The sequence below is a fragment of the Strix aluco genome, chromosome 1 (assembly GCF_031877795.1).
Source record: "Strix aluco isolate bStrAlu1 chromosome 1, bStrAlu1.hap1, whole genome shotgun sequence".
Classification (NCBI taxonomy): Eukaryota; Metazoa; Chordata; class Aves; order Strigiformes; family Strigidae; genus Strix; species Strix aluco.
Genome location: NC_133931.1, coordinates 142085932 through 142102801, shown reverse-complemented (window position 1 = coordinate 142102801; position 16870 = coordinate 142085932). Strand labels below are relative to the sequence as shown.

General features: G+C 38.0%; 1 protein-coding gene across 1 annotated transcript in view; it reads right to left on the bottom strand.

Moving 5' to 3' along the window:
• Positions 1-16870, bottom strand: part of CHN2 (chimerin 2) — a 163934-nt gene that overhangs the window by 79496 nt on the left and 67568 nt on the right. Inside the window, exon 3 of the mRNA XM_074838137.1 lies at positions 10514-10569. Coding sequence (XP_074694238.1) covers positions 10514-10569 — 56 coding nt within the window. The remainder of the gene's footprint in view (positions 1-10513; positions 10570-16870) is intronic.

Below are 16870 nucleotides of genomic sequence, written 5' to 3'. Positions count from 1 at the left end.
CACCAATGACTCTTAAGCAATTTAAACTGGGAGAACATTCTTTTTGAAGGGAAATATGCATCTACCTTTTTAACTACCTTTTTACCACTTTCTTACTATTACCTTATCCGGCTCTCTGGCAGCAATGTTTTCAAAGAGAGGCAACTGTTCGTTTTGTGAAAAGTATCATAACATAAAGCCTGTTGCTAATTTTGTTAGTAGTAGCAGCAATGTAACATCTGTACTCTGAGGCCAAGGACAGGCCAATTACCTCACTATGTGCACATATAATGGTAAGACGGTCTTCTCCCATAAGATTTGCAGTCAATGGCATTCAGCATGACTGATGGGACAGGCTTCATATGACAAGCCTATCCAGCACACGTAACTTCATGAGTATGTTCACGTACTTTGGCTGTGTGATGAGGGAGGAGCAAAGACATTTCTGAGAAAGAAACTAGTAATGAACAATCCTCCAGAACATATTCTGCCTGTGCTGCCCATGCTTCTGAGGCTCTCCAGAAAGGTGACACAAACAGTTTTGGAAGTCTGCGTCTCCTTTTGTCATTCTGTCAGAGCCATGGGGATGCGAGCATTAAGGCCACTCAATGGATGCATATTCAGCCACGTGATGGCAAGGGGCTACGGTGCCTCCAGGAAAGTAGCTGGGAACGAGATGTCGAAATAATTCAAAATATCAGAGGGGCAACGACTAGACAGGTCTCTACAGAAAAGGATCCTGGCATCATTACAGATCATAAAATGAACATGAATCACTGATGCTGCCTGTTGCAAAAACTGCCAAAACCATAATGTCATACTAGGGTATAGAAACAAGAGTGCAGCCAACAAGACACCTTAAAGTAATCCTCTCCTTGCAATGTCCACTCAGAAAACCTCTAGCTGGAATACTTAGTGTGCGTTTGAGCACCACATCTCAAGAAAGACTAGAGCAAAAAACTGGAGTGAGCAGGGATTTAGCAACTGTGAAAGTCATGAAAAGAGACTGGCCTAAAGAAAAGACAGAGAGGGGCTGTAGCAGACAGGTAGGAAAAAGGCCACTTTCAAGAGGAAATAAAAGAATCTGTTCTCTGTGTGCTTACCAAACATGACAAGTAAAGGCTTAAATTGCAAAACAGATAGAGCTTAGATCGTAGGAAAGAGTTAAAAATAATTAAACACTAAATAAATAAGCAGAAGTAGTCATGAAATATTCAACCTTGAAAGGCTTTAAGAAGAGGATGTGCAAACATCTCGACACAGGGATGACAACCTCTTGAGTTTCTTCTGGCCCTGAGATACCATGATCCAGCCTATTCCTCATCTCTGCCTGGACTGCTCTCAGGAGATAGGCATTAGCAGGGAGCAAACTGAATAGGTTGTATAAATCACATATAAATCTGCAATAATACCATGTGTCTGCCCACCTCTGTGAGGCTCTCGAGAGAAGGCAACAGGGAGAAGGCAGTGGACTGCGTGAACTGTTCTAGAGAAGAAAGCCAAACATTTAAGTGATAAACTGGTCACCGCTTACCTGAATAAGAAAACTCAGTTTAAATCTACCAGCATAGCATAGAGCCAAATTGTGTTTGATACCTTCTAATAAAATATTCTGCATTAAAATTAACAGTGCTGGGGAGAAGGCAGCAGTGGAGTTCTTCACCACTAGGAAGAATATAAAAGGAAAGACAAAAGTGAAGAACACAAAGAATGCTTTTATTAACTGCTGCTCAAAGCCACACAACTTCGCTGCTCTGATGGTGTGCTGTAACCTATGGAGAAGGTAAGATGCATAATGACCCTTTCGCAGAAGGGTAACGCGTCGCAAAGAAACACAGGAAGCTCAGCAGCTCTGACTCTTACTGTGACACTGACTGTGGGAAAGAAGCAACTCAAGGTTATTTCTACCATTTTTAAAAACAAAGAATTTAAAAAGAATTGGGTTTGCTTGTTTGCTTACTTGCTTGTACCAAACTTTAAAAAGAGCTGCTTTAAGGAATCCTTTCTGAGGCTATTTTTAACTCAGTTTTGTCTCCTATCTATGACCTTGAGCAAACTGTCCACCAGTCAGTAATCAATATACCAGATAAAACTCTATAAACTCCAGAAGGTGACAAAAATCTCCCCTAACACAGACATCTGTTACTGCTATTAAACCAGAATATATTTCTACATATATCCAGCTCTAACAGAGCAATATTGAACAAGAAAAGAAAAATAAAATATTTGCTCACCTAGTAAGGAAAATAATGTGCTCCTGAACATGAGCTAACATAAATTGAAATAAATCTTAATCAAGAAGGCTGCTGCTAAATAGTTAGGGGAGACAGGGTCAGGTTCAAACAACTTGAAGAGCAAAAGCAGGAGTTTTTTATGCAACTTCCATTCACACAGTAAGGACATCACTAAATGTAAGAAGGAACATCAATGTTACTTTGAATGCAAGATGAAAAACTTGACTATAGCATTTAAACTGTGCTCCCTTTTTTCAAGAATGATGTGTTGAGTCATTTCAATGGGAGGAAAAATATCCCCAGCAGCAGCAGATAAATGCAGTAAACCCTATCAGTGCTCTAAATGCTGCTTGCAATTCTGTAACCAGTGAGAAGCACTAAAACATTCCTATGACACATGCCACAACAGTCCACAGTACATCTGCACAAACCTCTTGGTGTTATGTCACCTACCCTAATGCATCCCCCAAAGCCATGCTTCCTAACCAGCTCACTGCTACAATTTGATGTAAACATGTAGCCTTTCAGCAAGGTGCCTAGTGAATGCACTTGCAAAGTGCCAAGTGAACATTTACAACCAATCCGCTGGAAACTGGTTGTAAACTCGACTAGGGGCTGGAGGTGTGGAAGGAAAATCAGGAAACAACCCATTAGAACTGAGAGTGGATGGGGTAGGTGGAAAATGAGGAGGAGGGACCTTAGACAAACCCCTGCATAGCGTTGTGGGGTGTGAGATGCACTGCCACTTCATCACACTGTGAGAAATTCTCTGCATGGGGAGAAGGGAAGGATGAAAGCAAAAATCCAAGCAGGAATAATAATATTAATTCAGTTTATGTCCTGTTGTTGATTTTATGAATACTTCTGCTCTGTCCTTGGGAACTGCAGATATTTCTCTTCAATCAGGCTATCTGCAAAATCTGAACAGGAATAAGGAAACGTAGATAGTGCTAGCTATTTCTTGAGTCTGGAAAAGGTGGAGATCCTATTTGCTTCTCTGCAAAATACTAAATAGGAGAATATTTATTTCCCAAATAACGAACAATATGGTAACTTAAAGATGCTTTCATTTCAACAAAGCTGAATATTTTGATAACTATTTATGAGACATACTATTCATAAAAACATCTCTGTCACACACCCCCCCACATTCTTACTAATTTGTACAGGGCAGTTAAGATGTGTCAGTACATATTAGTTAGTCATGGTGGTATTTCAAACAGATATGTAAATATTTTGGAAACAAAGGATAAACAGAAAACTACACTGAAACCTTCTGAACCCTGAGATTCAGGAGTCCTTGTTTGAAAACCATACAAACTCTATCATGTTCATTCCTACTTCTCTTCAGCATTACAAAAAGATGCGTGTAACTGGCTGACTTGATAATTCTGTGTGTGTAGCTATACATACATGTACAGAAAGTACAGGAAGCAAGATAGACAGATGTGTAAAGTTTCTATATTCATATTAGGAAACAGAAATTCATCAACTGCTCAATACTCTGTTTCTCATCTTGAATCTTGAAAAAAGACACCAGACACCTCACAAAGTATCAGCCAGAGCAGAGACAGTAAGACCCCCTTCTACATACTATTTAACTAGACACAAGGAGTACTGGCCTCAGTTGGAACAGATATGTAAATCTATACAAGCACACAGAATTTTCATCTACACATAAGCTTACTGATAAACTTTATCTAGGTCAAGCTATGAAACAGGCTTTCATTTATTTTGGCTTGAAAACTACTTATATTCAGCATCATGTCAAAACAAAAAGAACTAGCTGAAAAGACTGATACGTAACAAGGATAAAAGGAAATAAAAAATCAGGAGAAGAGCAAAATCACACACACAGACGTATACACACATCACCTACTTCCAAGGAAAAATGGAGATGAAGGTGAAACTTCCCAAAGAAGCTTTCAAGCAAAGCCAGAGGGATAATTAGCAAGTTCATCAGTCCATAAAGACAACTACATACAGTTTGTGCTCATTAGCCAGAAGTTGCCCTCTTGTCTTCCAATAAGATGACTTTAATGTTTCCATTTCACAATGATCACTAAACGCAACATACAATATTCCTCTGATGAAGGTGAATACCAGTCTAATTTGCAAATCTTAACCCAGAATATTAGTAAATCAAACTTGATGAAATTCAAGTGGAACAGACAAACCTTTTTGTTTAGCTGTAACTACTTAAACGAAATACTTACTATCATGTCTGAAGAATAATTAGAAAGCTTTCCCCTCCGTTCGATAGTCAATGGACTGTTAAAATGAGGATGATGTGGCTTCATCTGAGTGTTCCACCACCCTACTACTGCAACAGGGTAAGACTTCATGGACTCCAGGAGAGGTAAGATTTCCTGTCAGTCCTTAAAGTGACTTGGAAAAAAACACTGGCATCTTTCCCTGATGTGATGAATACAAGGGAATCTTGGGCAACGTTCAAGTCTCCCTTCTTTCTTTCACCCACTGCTGCAAACCACAGGCATTCTGTGGGGCAAAACTCACTACGGAGATACCACAGAAAAATGACACTGGGTGTAAACCCCCATTTTAAACCTAATGGGAAAACCTGCATGTGGCCAGTTTAGACGGATGGTGGATACAATACATTTTGACATTCCACAGGTCCTCTGCACCAATTTAAGCAAAAACCCTTCCTGGCCTTCAACTGTTTTCAGCCCCCTCCAGTGCAGCCAGGCTTTCTACTTTCACTACAGATTTCAGCTGAAGAACTTTCCTCCTTTTGTCTATGTCTATTCAAAACTGCTCTTCAGCTTCATTTGCAACCCACAGACTACTGCTGTGTCCACCTTGTTTCTTTTTGTTTCTATCATAAAGACAGGATTATAAAAACACAATTAAAGCAGCAGCAATATTATAAGAATTTGAAGGTATAGGCTCCATTAAGTCTTATATGTACAAACATTTTCATTAATGAAAATAGGTTTCAGAATAATTCTGCTCATTTTCACTTAATTGCTGGCTAATGGGATCTCTCAGTGTGTCACTGTGTGTGTTCTGAGGTTTCTTTCTAAGAAAAAGATAATATAATATTCTGAATTATCTGAGATAAGCTCTCAGGACTGACAGTAAGAGACACCTTCTCATGGTGGTGTCTGACTATTTGCAGCAGAGTGATTTGAACAAGTGCCATGAAAATTCCCATTTACTCCCATTATTTACCACTAGTTTTATGGCCAATTTCAATGCCTATTACAGCTCTCTAGTACTTTACCACAGTATAGACATTGTTCTTAGAAAGATGAGAGCAGAGGGAAAGAGGAAATACTCAGCTTGTAAAGGTCACTAAGCGAGCAAAATAAGGGAATTCATGGAAGACTTACTGCAATGATTAAATACTTATTATCCAGTCGGATATACTCTGCAAATGTCTTACTAAGGCTTAATTTTAACAACCTTGCTCAAGCTTACCTAATCACAAGCTTTTCCTTATGTACAAATATAAAACATTTTTGTACCTGAAAGAAGGACTGTCAAAAGTAACCAGCATTTTCAAAGCACTTTTCAATATTGCTGTTGTTTAAATGATACTCTGCTAATTGCATTCTTCTTAGCTCAAATCCCATGCTTCAGAAGAAACTTTGAGGGTAACTGAGTAAAGAATAATTTGCAGTGGTTGAGTTCTGGAGATAAGCAATGATCCTCTATATTCTCTGTTAGAAATATACAAGATGGCAATACCATTATAAACCTGCTAGTGACCATTTTAACAGTTAAGCTCTATGAAGCGCCACTATCTATACACTTGTTTTGATAAATCTGGGTAATGGATACCCAGAGAATCAAAACAGTTCCTGACTCTCCAGATGGTTAGAGTGAAAGGCTCTCAGTGTTGCAGTCTGAATATGCCATCATTATTTTAGTCTCTTACAATCACTTAAGCAAAAAGAAAAAGGGATTTTTCTTTTTTCAGAGAAAAGTCTCCCTTTCGTAATCATATTTGCTTTTAATCAAGAAACCGTAATTTTGATGCTTTTAAAGGCAGAGACAATAATTTCCTACCGTTTTTGACATAACCTATTTAGAATTCAGAATGACAAGAAAGGCAATTAACTGACATTTTTCTATATAATAATATAAGTTAGGGCTCTAAGGCTTTGTCTACACTAGGGAAATTCAGACAAGTTTCTCCTGTTGCCGACACTGGCTTGGCCAAGGCATTGTTAGGAATATGCAAGGTCTAATGCAGACAAACTCACCAGCCTCAAAAACTGCTGTCAGCAATTAAGGGTTTCTTGGAACAGAACAGGAATAGTATTCACAGGTATGAATACCTCGACACAAGTGACCCAAAAACTCATGGGTAAGACTCACTCCTTCTTCAGAGGAATTTATAACAAACCTATTGTTTAACCAAAAATATTCCCAAATAATGTCACCATCCTTCCTGAACTAAGGAATTTTGCTTTGTTGAAGCCTCCATTTCTTTAAAAGATATTTTAACTTTGATTAGTCTACTTCTGAAATATTTCTTAAAATTAAGAATTCTTTAAAATGTTACTTTTGAATAAAACCAGGAAGTTGAATGCTTGAATTAGAGAATGTAATTTTTTATTAGCATTTCTGTAGAATAAACCCTAAAAGATTCTTTATGACTTCCTCACAACACGAATCTGATTCTTTGGTGCCTATCACCACACTTGCACAATGTTTAAAAGCTACTCCTCCACCTAAATGGCACTTTTAAATGAAACTTTTTCTATTTAAAAAATAAATCATTAAAACATTGCTGGAAGGAATATGGTTACAAATGAGAATATTGGCAGAAATCCAATGTTATTGGGAAAGTAGGATATTCACACTAGTCCCACTGCCAGTGGTGATTAATTAAAAGCCGTTGGATACCTGAAGCCCTAACAGTTCATTCAATAGGATTCCCATTGCAGGAATGACCTGCTTTCACTGACAAGATATTTATGCAGGCAAAAAAAAAAAAAGAAAAGGAAAATCATGATAGCAAAGCTCAAAGACACAAACATATAAATGTTCAAATTTTATTTACAGTCCCAGCTTTTAGTCTGGTGGTTAGCATATCAGGAGAGGTGATTTCTGTGTCCATGGCATAGTTATTCAAGAAATCCACACAAAAGAGATGGTAGAACTGCAGAGATCTGAGGCTAAAACCCCTGTGATTATGGAGTAACAGAGAGGTAACGGAAGAGCAAATGAATACGGAGAATGTGGAAAATGGCAGTGGAAAAGATGGAGGAATGATGAAAATGACAAGTGGTGAGAGCAAAAAAAACAAACTCCAACCCTTGACAAGTTTCTCTGTTGGTTACAGATTTTGTTTGCAGCAGATCCTTCAATTTCCCTGCGAACAGTGCAGAATTTGGCAATTACGAATGAAAGGCATCTTCCCATAAGCAGAAAGGATTTAAAATTATCTGCAATTTTTACATTTGTCTGAAGCAGTCTGAATCCTAAATTATACAAAAGAACACCATCAACAAAGTCCAGTTCCTATAATACGCACACGAAGAGATAATTCTTTCCCCTGTCAGTCACACATCCTGCTGACACCTGCTCTCCAGGTGTTGGATGAGCATCACGTTGCATACTAAATAAGTATCGTATTGCCAATTAATATACATAACATACATAACACAAAACCAGATTTTGAGATGTTTCTATGTAACTGACAGAAATTTAGGGTTAATAAGACACCATCTTTAGTGAGGCAAGCCTATACAATCATCAGATTACACTGAAGTCAAACCAGAATCAAGAAAAACAACCCCAAAACACCCCCCTCACAGTCTGTGTGCTAGGGAAAAGCTAATAGGTGCCAGAGGAACATAGTGCTGAATTTTCTCTCTAAAATAATCTATGATGCTCTATGAAACCAGTATGTAATTCTACTTCATATAAAACTGATAATATGAACCACAAGGAACAATCTAGGTATCAGGACCCCCACCTTCCCAACTATATGTAAAATGTAAAAATAAAGCACATCATCAGTGTTGTAGTGGTTTCTGTTCTTGGGTCAGAAGATCTGTTTCTAGCAATCAGGTTGTGAACACATGCAGTTGAGCTACACAAAGATTCAAAATCCAAGTAACAAGAAGTCAACCAAAATCACATCTGTGGGAATTCATACTGCTTTATATACCTACCCCTGAATAAAGTCTCTTATTTTCAGCTGTTTAACTAAAAAAAAAAAAAAAAAATCAAACCAAATCAAAATAGGACTCTCTTCAGTCCATGAAGTGAGCCATTAGTCAGAACCAAACACAGATTATGTGAATCAGACACTTTTTCTTTAGTTATGTACCGCCTTGTCAATTATATATTAATTTGTCAATATAATATGATCTTAGCTTCTTTCTACAAATCTTTGGAAGTGACCTGAATGGGCATTAAATATGTATGGCCTTTAAACATCAGGCAAAGGGAGCAAAGGACAACTTCAGTTGATGTTCTTGAGTCTAAGGAAATAAATTCAATACAGCACACTGGTAAAGAGTTCATAGCTGCAATTTACTCCACCTGTGTGGATAATCCTGTTTCTAGAACAAGAATACAATTGCTACTCCACGTTAAAAGCACATTTTACCTTGATGCAAATTTTCACTCATGGAGGCAAGCTAAAAAATTCTTTAATTTGAGTTGCCATAACAAATTTTGGATTAAACTTATTTGACTAAGTCACTTGTATCTCCACAAAGACGGCTTTAAATTGTAGACAAAGGTTCCTAAGCATTCAGTGCTTATTAAGCAGATTTTCACAAGTTCTTTCTCAAAGTATGAAAAAGATAAATAAATATTAGATAAACTATCATCTCATACAAAGTGAGAAACTCCTCTAAGGCCATACTGAAAGTAAATAAATTGCTTACCTTAAATATTTTCAACTATGCCACTACTAATTTAATACCTGTTATGTGATATTCATTTAGTAAAAAACTTAATGTCCTCTCCTTTAGAGAATACCAGTCACAGAGACCTACCTGTCATTTGTTTGTGTGAGAATTTCAGAGAAGCTCTTGTTAAAACCCTTCAGCACACGTGCACTGAGGTCTCACAGGGCTACAGCGTGCTATTTATCCCTGAGCCTTGTCTTTGACAGGGAGAAAGGATGACACGAGAGTTTGCCCACTCTGGTGTTTTGCTTGCCCTTCTTAGCATCCTGCGTAAATGTCTTGGGACCATCCCGAACTGACAGAGCTTGAAAACTTCCAGTCTGAGGCTAAGACCCTGCTCTCCCTGCCCTGAAAAAACTGGTAGATGGCACTTGAGAAAAAAATGCAATGGTGTTTTAGTTAAGGTGCTGGGTGAACTCAGGATTTGCAATGGATCTTCTTCACAACCCTGGGCAACTACCTGTGCCTTGATACAAAACCTCCTGCCCACACAAACCTGTTTTGAGACTGCATCTGTTAATACTTGACAGACGCTGTGCTAGGGCTCTACTTCAAGGTGCATACAGTGTGGGAAGCAGGTCAGAGCTCAGGATGATGTTTGAGTAGAGCTATACATCACGCCGATGAACCACACTTTCTATCTTCTTTCACATCATCATTTATACCTCGTGCAATCACTTCATGCATTTAGTATTTCTATTACTAGTATTACATGTCTATTTTAAAACAAATTTGTGCCTGACATAGAAGATAAAACTATCACAGTTTTATTGATTGAGCAGAGACATCTACATATGTTTTCCATTATTATTATGCCGTACAGGTTGAGGAACTGACATATTTAACTAAGTAGAAATGGAGAAATACAGAAAAAGAAAACAAGGAGACAAGATGACTCAGCGAAACCTGCAGCCCTGTACATTTCTAAATATCCTATAATCTTTACATTTTCTGTGACAGAACTGAGCTCTCTGGCTATCACTTCAGTATTTTAACTTGAACATAATCCTTGGCAGAATGCATTCACTAAACTGGAGCTGCATGTATCATGTTGAAAGGTATCACGCAGATGTTAATATGCAGATGCAGGAAGAAAATACACCTTCATTATGACATGGAAACACAACGTTTTAGGTAGTATACATAAAAGCACACTAAGCAATGATTAATGAGCATTTGTCTAACGAAGGGGCTTCTAGTCATAGAATGAGGCCTCCATGCTTAATTAGCAAATATTAATCTGCTTTAATTAATCAACCTTAAGAAAAATGATTATATAGAATGATGGCTTAGAAAAATTAAAGAAAATACTACCTGCAGACTGTACAAAATAGTTTTTGGTAATCATATGCTGCTGACAATTAATCAGATTTAACAAGGTAGAGCGAAAGAAGAACTGACCTCCCGAGGACAGATAATTCTCTTGGGACGTGGTGCCTCTTGTTGCAATTGATACACTGTCAAACACAAAAATGTACAGATCATTAGAAGATGGCAACATACACAAACTTTTATTCAGATGAGTCTTTTTAGCCAGAGGCTGCAGAGAAAAATGCAAATGTAAAGAAAAGGACAGCAAACAGAGGTATTTCAGTGTATCTAAATCATTTATATGAAAATTGGTTGTTGACCTGCAAACTAACTAAAGTGATCATTGGTTTGACTTTCAGAAGTATTATTTCCTTTTGTACTTGTTATTACATTTCTATGCCAGGGAAGACTAACCAGAAAGACTTATTAGGTATATCTCAGGATAAAATCTCACTTTTGCATATACTATGCTGTAACAACTCAAGAACACATTGCTTACCAGTAACACCAGTGTTTTTTGGATAGGCCAAGATAAAGTTCAACACGTTTGAAAGGGTTCACCACAGTCTCATAATTTATTTCAAGATTTGCTGGCAATTACTGACAATCAAGCAAACATTCCTTTCAGAGCAATTATGCCCTATTCAAATGGCCCTGGATCAATTTTGTGAATCTTCTGAGGGCTGAAGGAGAGAGACCTGAGGCTAGGGGTAGTCGCTGAACCCTGGCCCCCAGACTCTTCACTGCATGTATTTAATGAGATCCTCTCCTTCCTCTCCACTCCAGAGTCGTGAGAAAAAGCTGACATGCAATGACAGTAATCAATTCCAGTGCAGACAGACTGTCTCTCTGTAACTCCAGTAAAAATCCCAGAGGTTTGGATTACCTCCCTCGAGAAAGGCCTTCTGTATGCTGACCTTCTTGTATTTGGAAAGATCATGTTGTGTCTATGAATTTTTTTAAAATACCAAGTTTCTAGGACAGGGCTCTTCATAATGCTTGTGGAGCTCAGGATTATGCCCTGAAAGGTGGCAGATTATGGGAGGAATATAAATGCCTGTAGGTTTGATAAACACAGAAGCCCTGTTGCAGAAATTGAAATGGTAGGTGTTACTCTTCAGCACTTTCTCCCATATTCTGCACCTTCTCTTTAGGGCTAGGAGCGATAAAATCTGAGATGTGGGGAAGTCCTCAGCTTGCACCCAAGTTTGTCACTCAGGGGATGTGAGAGATTTGGGGGCTTCTGTTCTCTGCTAATGTCAAAGTGGAAAAAACCATAACCTCTCCTTTTTCCACCCCAACCTTCATCCCTGGTTCCTTGTAGGGGCACAGAAAGAGAGTTCATGATTTCTTATATTCCCCACCAGTTTTAATGCATATGGATGTGATCCAGCTCAGAGTACTAAGGCTTTGGATTTAACCTGCATCTGCCATTCAGCACTGCCAGATCTCCCACTACTTTTGCACCAGATTCATGATAACTTGTGGTCTTTCTTACCTCTTGCAATTGTCTGACCAAGATTCAAAGTCTTCCTTTTACTCTTTTGTGACCAAATGGATTGTGTATCCAAAAGAATTGCCAAGAAAAGCATGAAAATTTTGCTTCAAAAATCAGAGTTTTTTAAAACGCTGATTATTCTGAAGCCAAATATCATGATTTTAGAGTCCATTTCTGTGAAATCAGCATAACTACTGATTCAGCAAGTTACTGATACTTAATACTAAACATAACCAAGAGGAATAGTAACTTTTTTCTTCCCCCATACATTTCCATTAGAGAGAAGGAACTCTAAGGATTCAAAATACTGAAAGAATATGATTGCTTTCCATTTAAAGATCTATTTCCTCAATTTATTAATTTCAATTTTAATTGAAAAATCATACTTCATAAAAATTCTATTTTTCAATAATCAAACCTGTTAAATATTAACTGACATAGCAAACTAAGCTAGTGGAGCTGTTTCTAAGATAACCTTGATAGCTGTGGTACAAAACAAGTTGGTCTGAAGAACACATAGGAAGCCTATCTTGTGTTGTGCTGCATTTATACAAAATGAGAAAAGCAAAGAGTTCTTTGAAATGGCCAAAAGGATCTCTGTGGCTGATAGCACTGGAGAAGCAAGGGTGGGAAGAAGAGTAAGCATTTCACAAAATAAAGGAAGAAATGACTAACAGGAGAGGGCCGATATATGAAAGACTTGAAAGCAAAAACTGGATGCTGATAGGATGCAGTAGGATGAATCAGTGCAGGGATTCATGATGAATGCAAGGAAGAAAAATCATCTTAACAACTGTATTTTGAATAGACTGGAAAAGGTTGCTATCATTCTCAGAGAGGCATGGGTAATTAATCTGCACAATAATCTGATCTGAGAAAGATATCCGATTTAGAAATACAACAGAGGAAAATGTAGTAAAATTATTACTGTACAAATAAATTATTATTATCATTAATATTCATTAATATTAACAATAATACTGCTACACTGCCTTAAATGTGCAGGTTGAGAAAATGTCCCCACATAACAAGCATGATTGAGATCGTGAATGGTGGTAATCACAGAAAACGTCATGAATGGGAAATAGCTTCCTGGGAAAGATAAAGAATTCAGATGTGGCCATATTACCTTTAAATTGAAAGGCATTAAACTGACAGAAAGACAACTCAGTGGAACTGCTGCAGAGAGATGCAAAACCATTAGATGGAGGGAGAAGAGAAATCTGGAACAGAAAGAAAGGACTGAGAACCACCAGTGGCATCGTGGTAAGGGACGCCAAGCAGTTCAGCAGGAGACAAACAACAAAGAAAAGACAGATAGGCACACAGCTGCCAAGGACACCCAGAAAAGACACAAAGCAAGGCAAGGGTGGAGGAGGTAAAACAGCAGTGAAAGTGCAGTTAAGTGAAAAACTAGGAAAAGGTACTATCTCACAGACTAAAGTATTAAGCAGCAAAGCAAGTGTGACCCTACGAAAAGCTGTGTTCTCTAGAAAGGTTCTCTCCTGTTTCTGCTTCAAATGATTGCTGTATGAAAGCCTGCTAATGGGCTATGAACAAAAGTGCAATATTATGGCTAAGGTGACTTGAGAAAAATGTGCCCTACAGCTAAGTTCCAATGAGCGTAGACACCTCATTAAGTGACCTCATTTTCAGAAGTGCTGAACATCCTGCAGCTCTGTCCGACTTCATTACATACTTTTTCCAAAGCACTGGGCAATCACACTCTGGCTGACATTGCTGAGACCCCAGCAGAGTCCACAGAACGGTCAGAAGTTCAGAAAACACATGCCCCTCACTTGCTCGAATTACAAATAAGCTTTGCCTTTCTGCCTCATCCTCCCCTCTCCACCTCTGAAAATCTTAAAACAGAATCCAGTGTATAAGGACATGGCTAACTGAAATAATAGAAAAACATACTTATTTAATACAGTGGTAAGCAGTGATCGACATCTGACCCAGTCTCTTCCAGCATTTAGAACTGACAGGCAGGGTAGAGACAAATCCACTGTGATCGTAAAAAAGATGACACTTGAACATAATGATGCATTTTAGCCCTGAGAAAATTAACCTTACAAAAAGTCAACGGCATGAAAAAGGAAAATGTATTGTTACTGCTTAGAGAACAGCATGAGACTGGGAGTAGCTTTTTGTTCAGCATCAGATGCAAACAAAATGAACGGCAATAATACACTCTCTGCAATAGAAAAATGCAGTAGCTTTTAATTGGCCCTTGAACATCTTTATTAGTTTTGTAATTCAGATAGCTTGCCAGCATTCATACTATCATAATCACCTGGGAACTTACAAAGTTAACAAAACTTCAGTTTATTATTGAATTTCTAGGGGAACATTTCTTTGAGATGTAAAGTAACTAGTTAGAATCTCTCTGTTTTGTTCCTGCTAGAGGACAAGTCTTGTCTCATGGTATGAATAGGGGAAAGTCTACAATATGTTTTAGAAAAAACTGTTTAATTCCAAAATCTGATGTGTCTAAGAAACAAAGAGATGACATACAAAAATCAACACTTACTCCTTTTGTGCTAGGTAAGAAGGACTATCACCAACTTCTTCATACTTTTTTCATTCCACAGTGTGTCAAGCTTTCTCAAGCTTTCTCCTTTAACTCACCTATGACTAGTGTTCAGTGATGTTTCAGCAGAGAGAAAAAATTCCTATCATTGCTTTTACAAAGCAGCAAAGAAACATACTGTCTTCTCTCTGAGAATGTTTCATAGAGTTCCTTAGTTTTACCTTCTCGGCCTCATCTCAATCAGGCCTTTATCCACGTGCTGAGCTTGAACAATACAAGCTGTCCTATTTCTGTGGGATTACTCACATGCTTAATTAGGAACCTAAGTGCCTAGCTGAAATAAAGCCTTAATTTCTAAAAAAAACGAGTCTCAGACACTGCGCTTATTATTTGATGAAGGGCAGAAGGCAGGGAAATTTCATGAGGAGCTGAAGCATGGCATCAGCTGATGCTCCACGCTTTGCCATGTTGCTTCACATCAGTATGCTGATCTTAAATAATGCAAATAAACATGGAAATGGCATTGCCATCAGACTTACTTAGCACATGATAATCTCAACAGTGGTAAAAGGAGAAAAAGAGTGGTTTTATATCTTTTCAAAACTCAAGCACATACTTGCTGTACTGTGTTCCAGCAGTCAAACAAATTGCCTACTTGTCACATGAAGCAGGTAAGATCATCAGTTCAGCTCCAAGAGGGCAGTGCAGCACTGCAGCAGGTTACCCACAAAGGTGGCAGAGGCTCCATCCCTGAAAGTTTTTGGGACTCAGCTAGATAAAGCCATGGCTGTTCAGCTCTAGAGCTGACAACAGACATCCTTCAAGTGGGAAGCCAGATCAACTCACCCCAGAAGTCCCTTCCAACTCACATGTCTGTGATTCTTCCTTTCTTTCCCCCACCTCAGTGATGGTAAAAAGGAAAAATGCCATTTTGTATAATATTCCTAACATAAAAAAGAAATCTGTTATGGATATTTATTTGTTGATCTGTTACTCAGGTATAAATGCAATCAAATCCACTGCCTAGAGACTGCTGGCTGCCAGTAACTTTCCAGACTTTTTCCCCAGTCCCTTCCTGGTAATACAAAATTATTCTTGACATTTCTTTTACTCTCTGTGTCCCAGGGCTACCAGAAAAATCTGAAAAACCTTGTAATCTGTGAAACCTATGTACCTTCTAACAATTCTTCATAAGCAAGTGAGGATCTCCTACACTAGAAGTGTCCATCTTTTCCAAAACCAGCTGAAACAAGCATGTACCTTATGCCAAAGAGTAAGGCTCGGATTCTGAAAGCTGTTCCACTTTGATTGGCATTTTCCCATGGATATGTGCAGTACTGTTTATTTGAATACCTTACATGCATAAACAGGAAAATCTGCCTTTGTTGAGAAGCTAGGAGGATTGAAGCCATGATCATGATGTCAATAAAAGGCAACACAGTGCACCTAAATCTACCCAGGACTTAAAAACAAAATCAAAACTGTATGCAAAGTATCTTAATAGTCTGTTAGCAAACTTCAAAAGTTACTACCTAAAATACAGTGAAAATAATTGTTAAATAGGCAGTAAACACAAACTGCCAAGAGGGAAATATACATACTAAGTTAAAACTGTGATGAGACAGGACAGTAGACTGTATCATAGACTAATGACATCATTGGACATAACCTCTATAATTAATTTACCAGATTGGGATTTTTCTGGCAGTGTAAAGAAACATTTATTATCTAACATTACAATGAAAGACATATGTTTGTGGCTAAGCAGTCTCAGCAGTAAACCTCTGTAAACTATTTTCTGCGTTTTGGAGCTGTGTAACTTTTTCCAAGGTCATTCATGCATGGGGTTCAGACGCTGAGGCCATGACTCCATCATTACCACAATATTGGCATCCTACAAATATATGAATAGGAAATTATATATTAATACTCTTTTAGTTCATTCTGGGTTTTTTTAATTTTAAAAAAGTTTCCTTGGACTATGTGAACTATCAGGCAAAAGTAACCAAACTTTTTCACTGCACGCAGTCATCTGCTGCACCAGTGGGGCAACTAAGAGAAGGTAAGTAAAGGCATGTGCTTATTCCCTGACTTTTTAATGAAAACTTCCTGCAAAAAAGAAAACATCTGTCATTTCAAACCCTGGTCTCGTCAGAGTCAATGGGAGCTTTTCCATTATTTTGAGTAAGACAGGTTCCTCTTCTAAAAAAACTCGCTCAAGTGTCTGCTTCTTTCCAAGTACCCAGCAAAGAACACTGGAATGGTCCAACTCGAATCAATACACTCTTGATGACTTTTAAGGAAGTTTTTCTTGCACATTGAAAATATTGCAACAAACAAACAAACAAAAGTCTCTAGAAAACAGTGTTCTGAGAAGCAATTTTTGTAATTTAATGGCATATTCAAATTTTGGTTG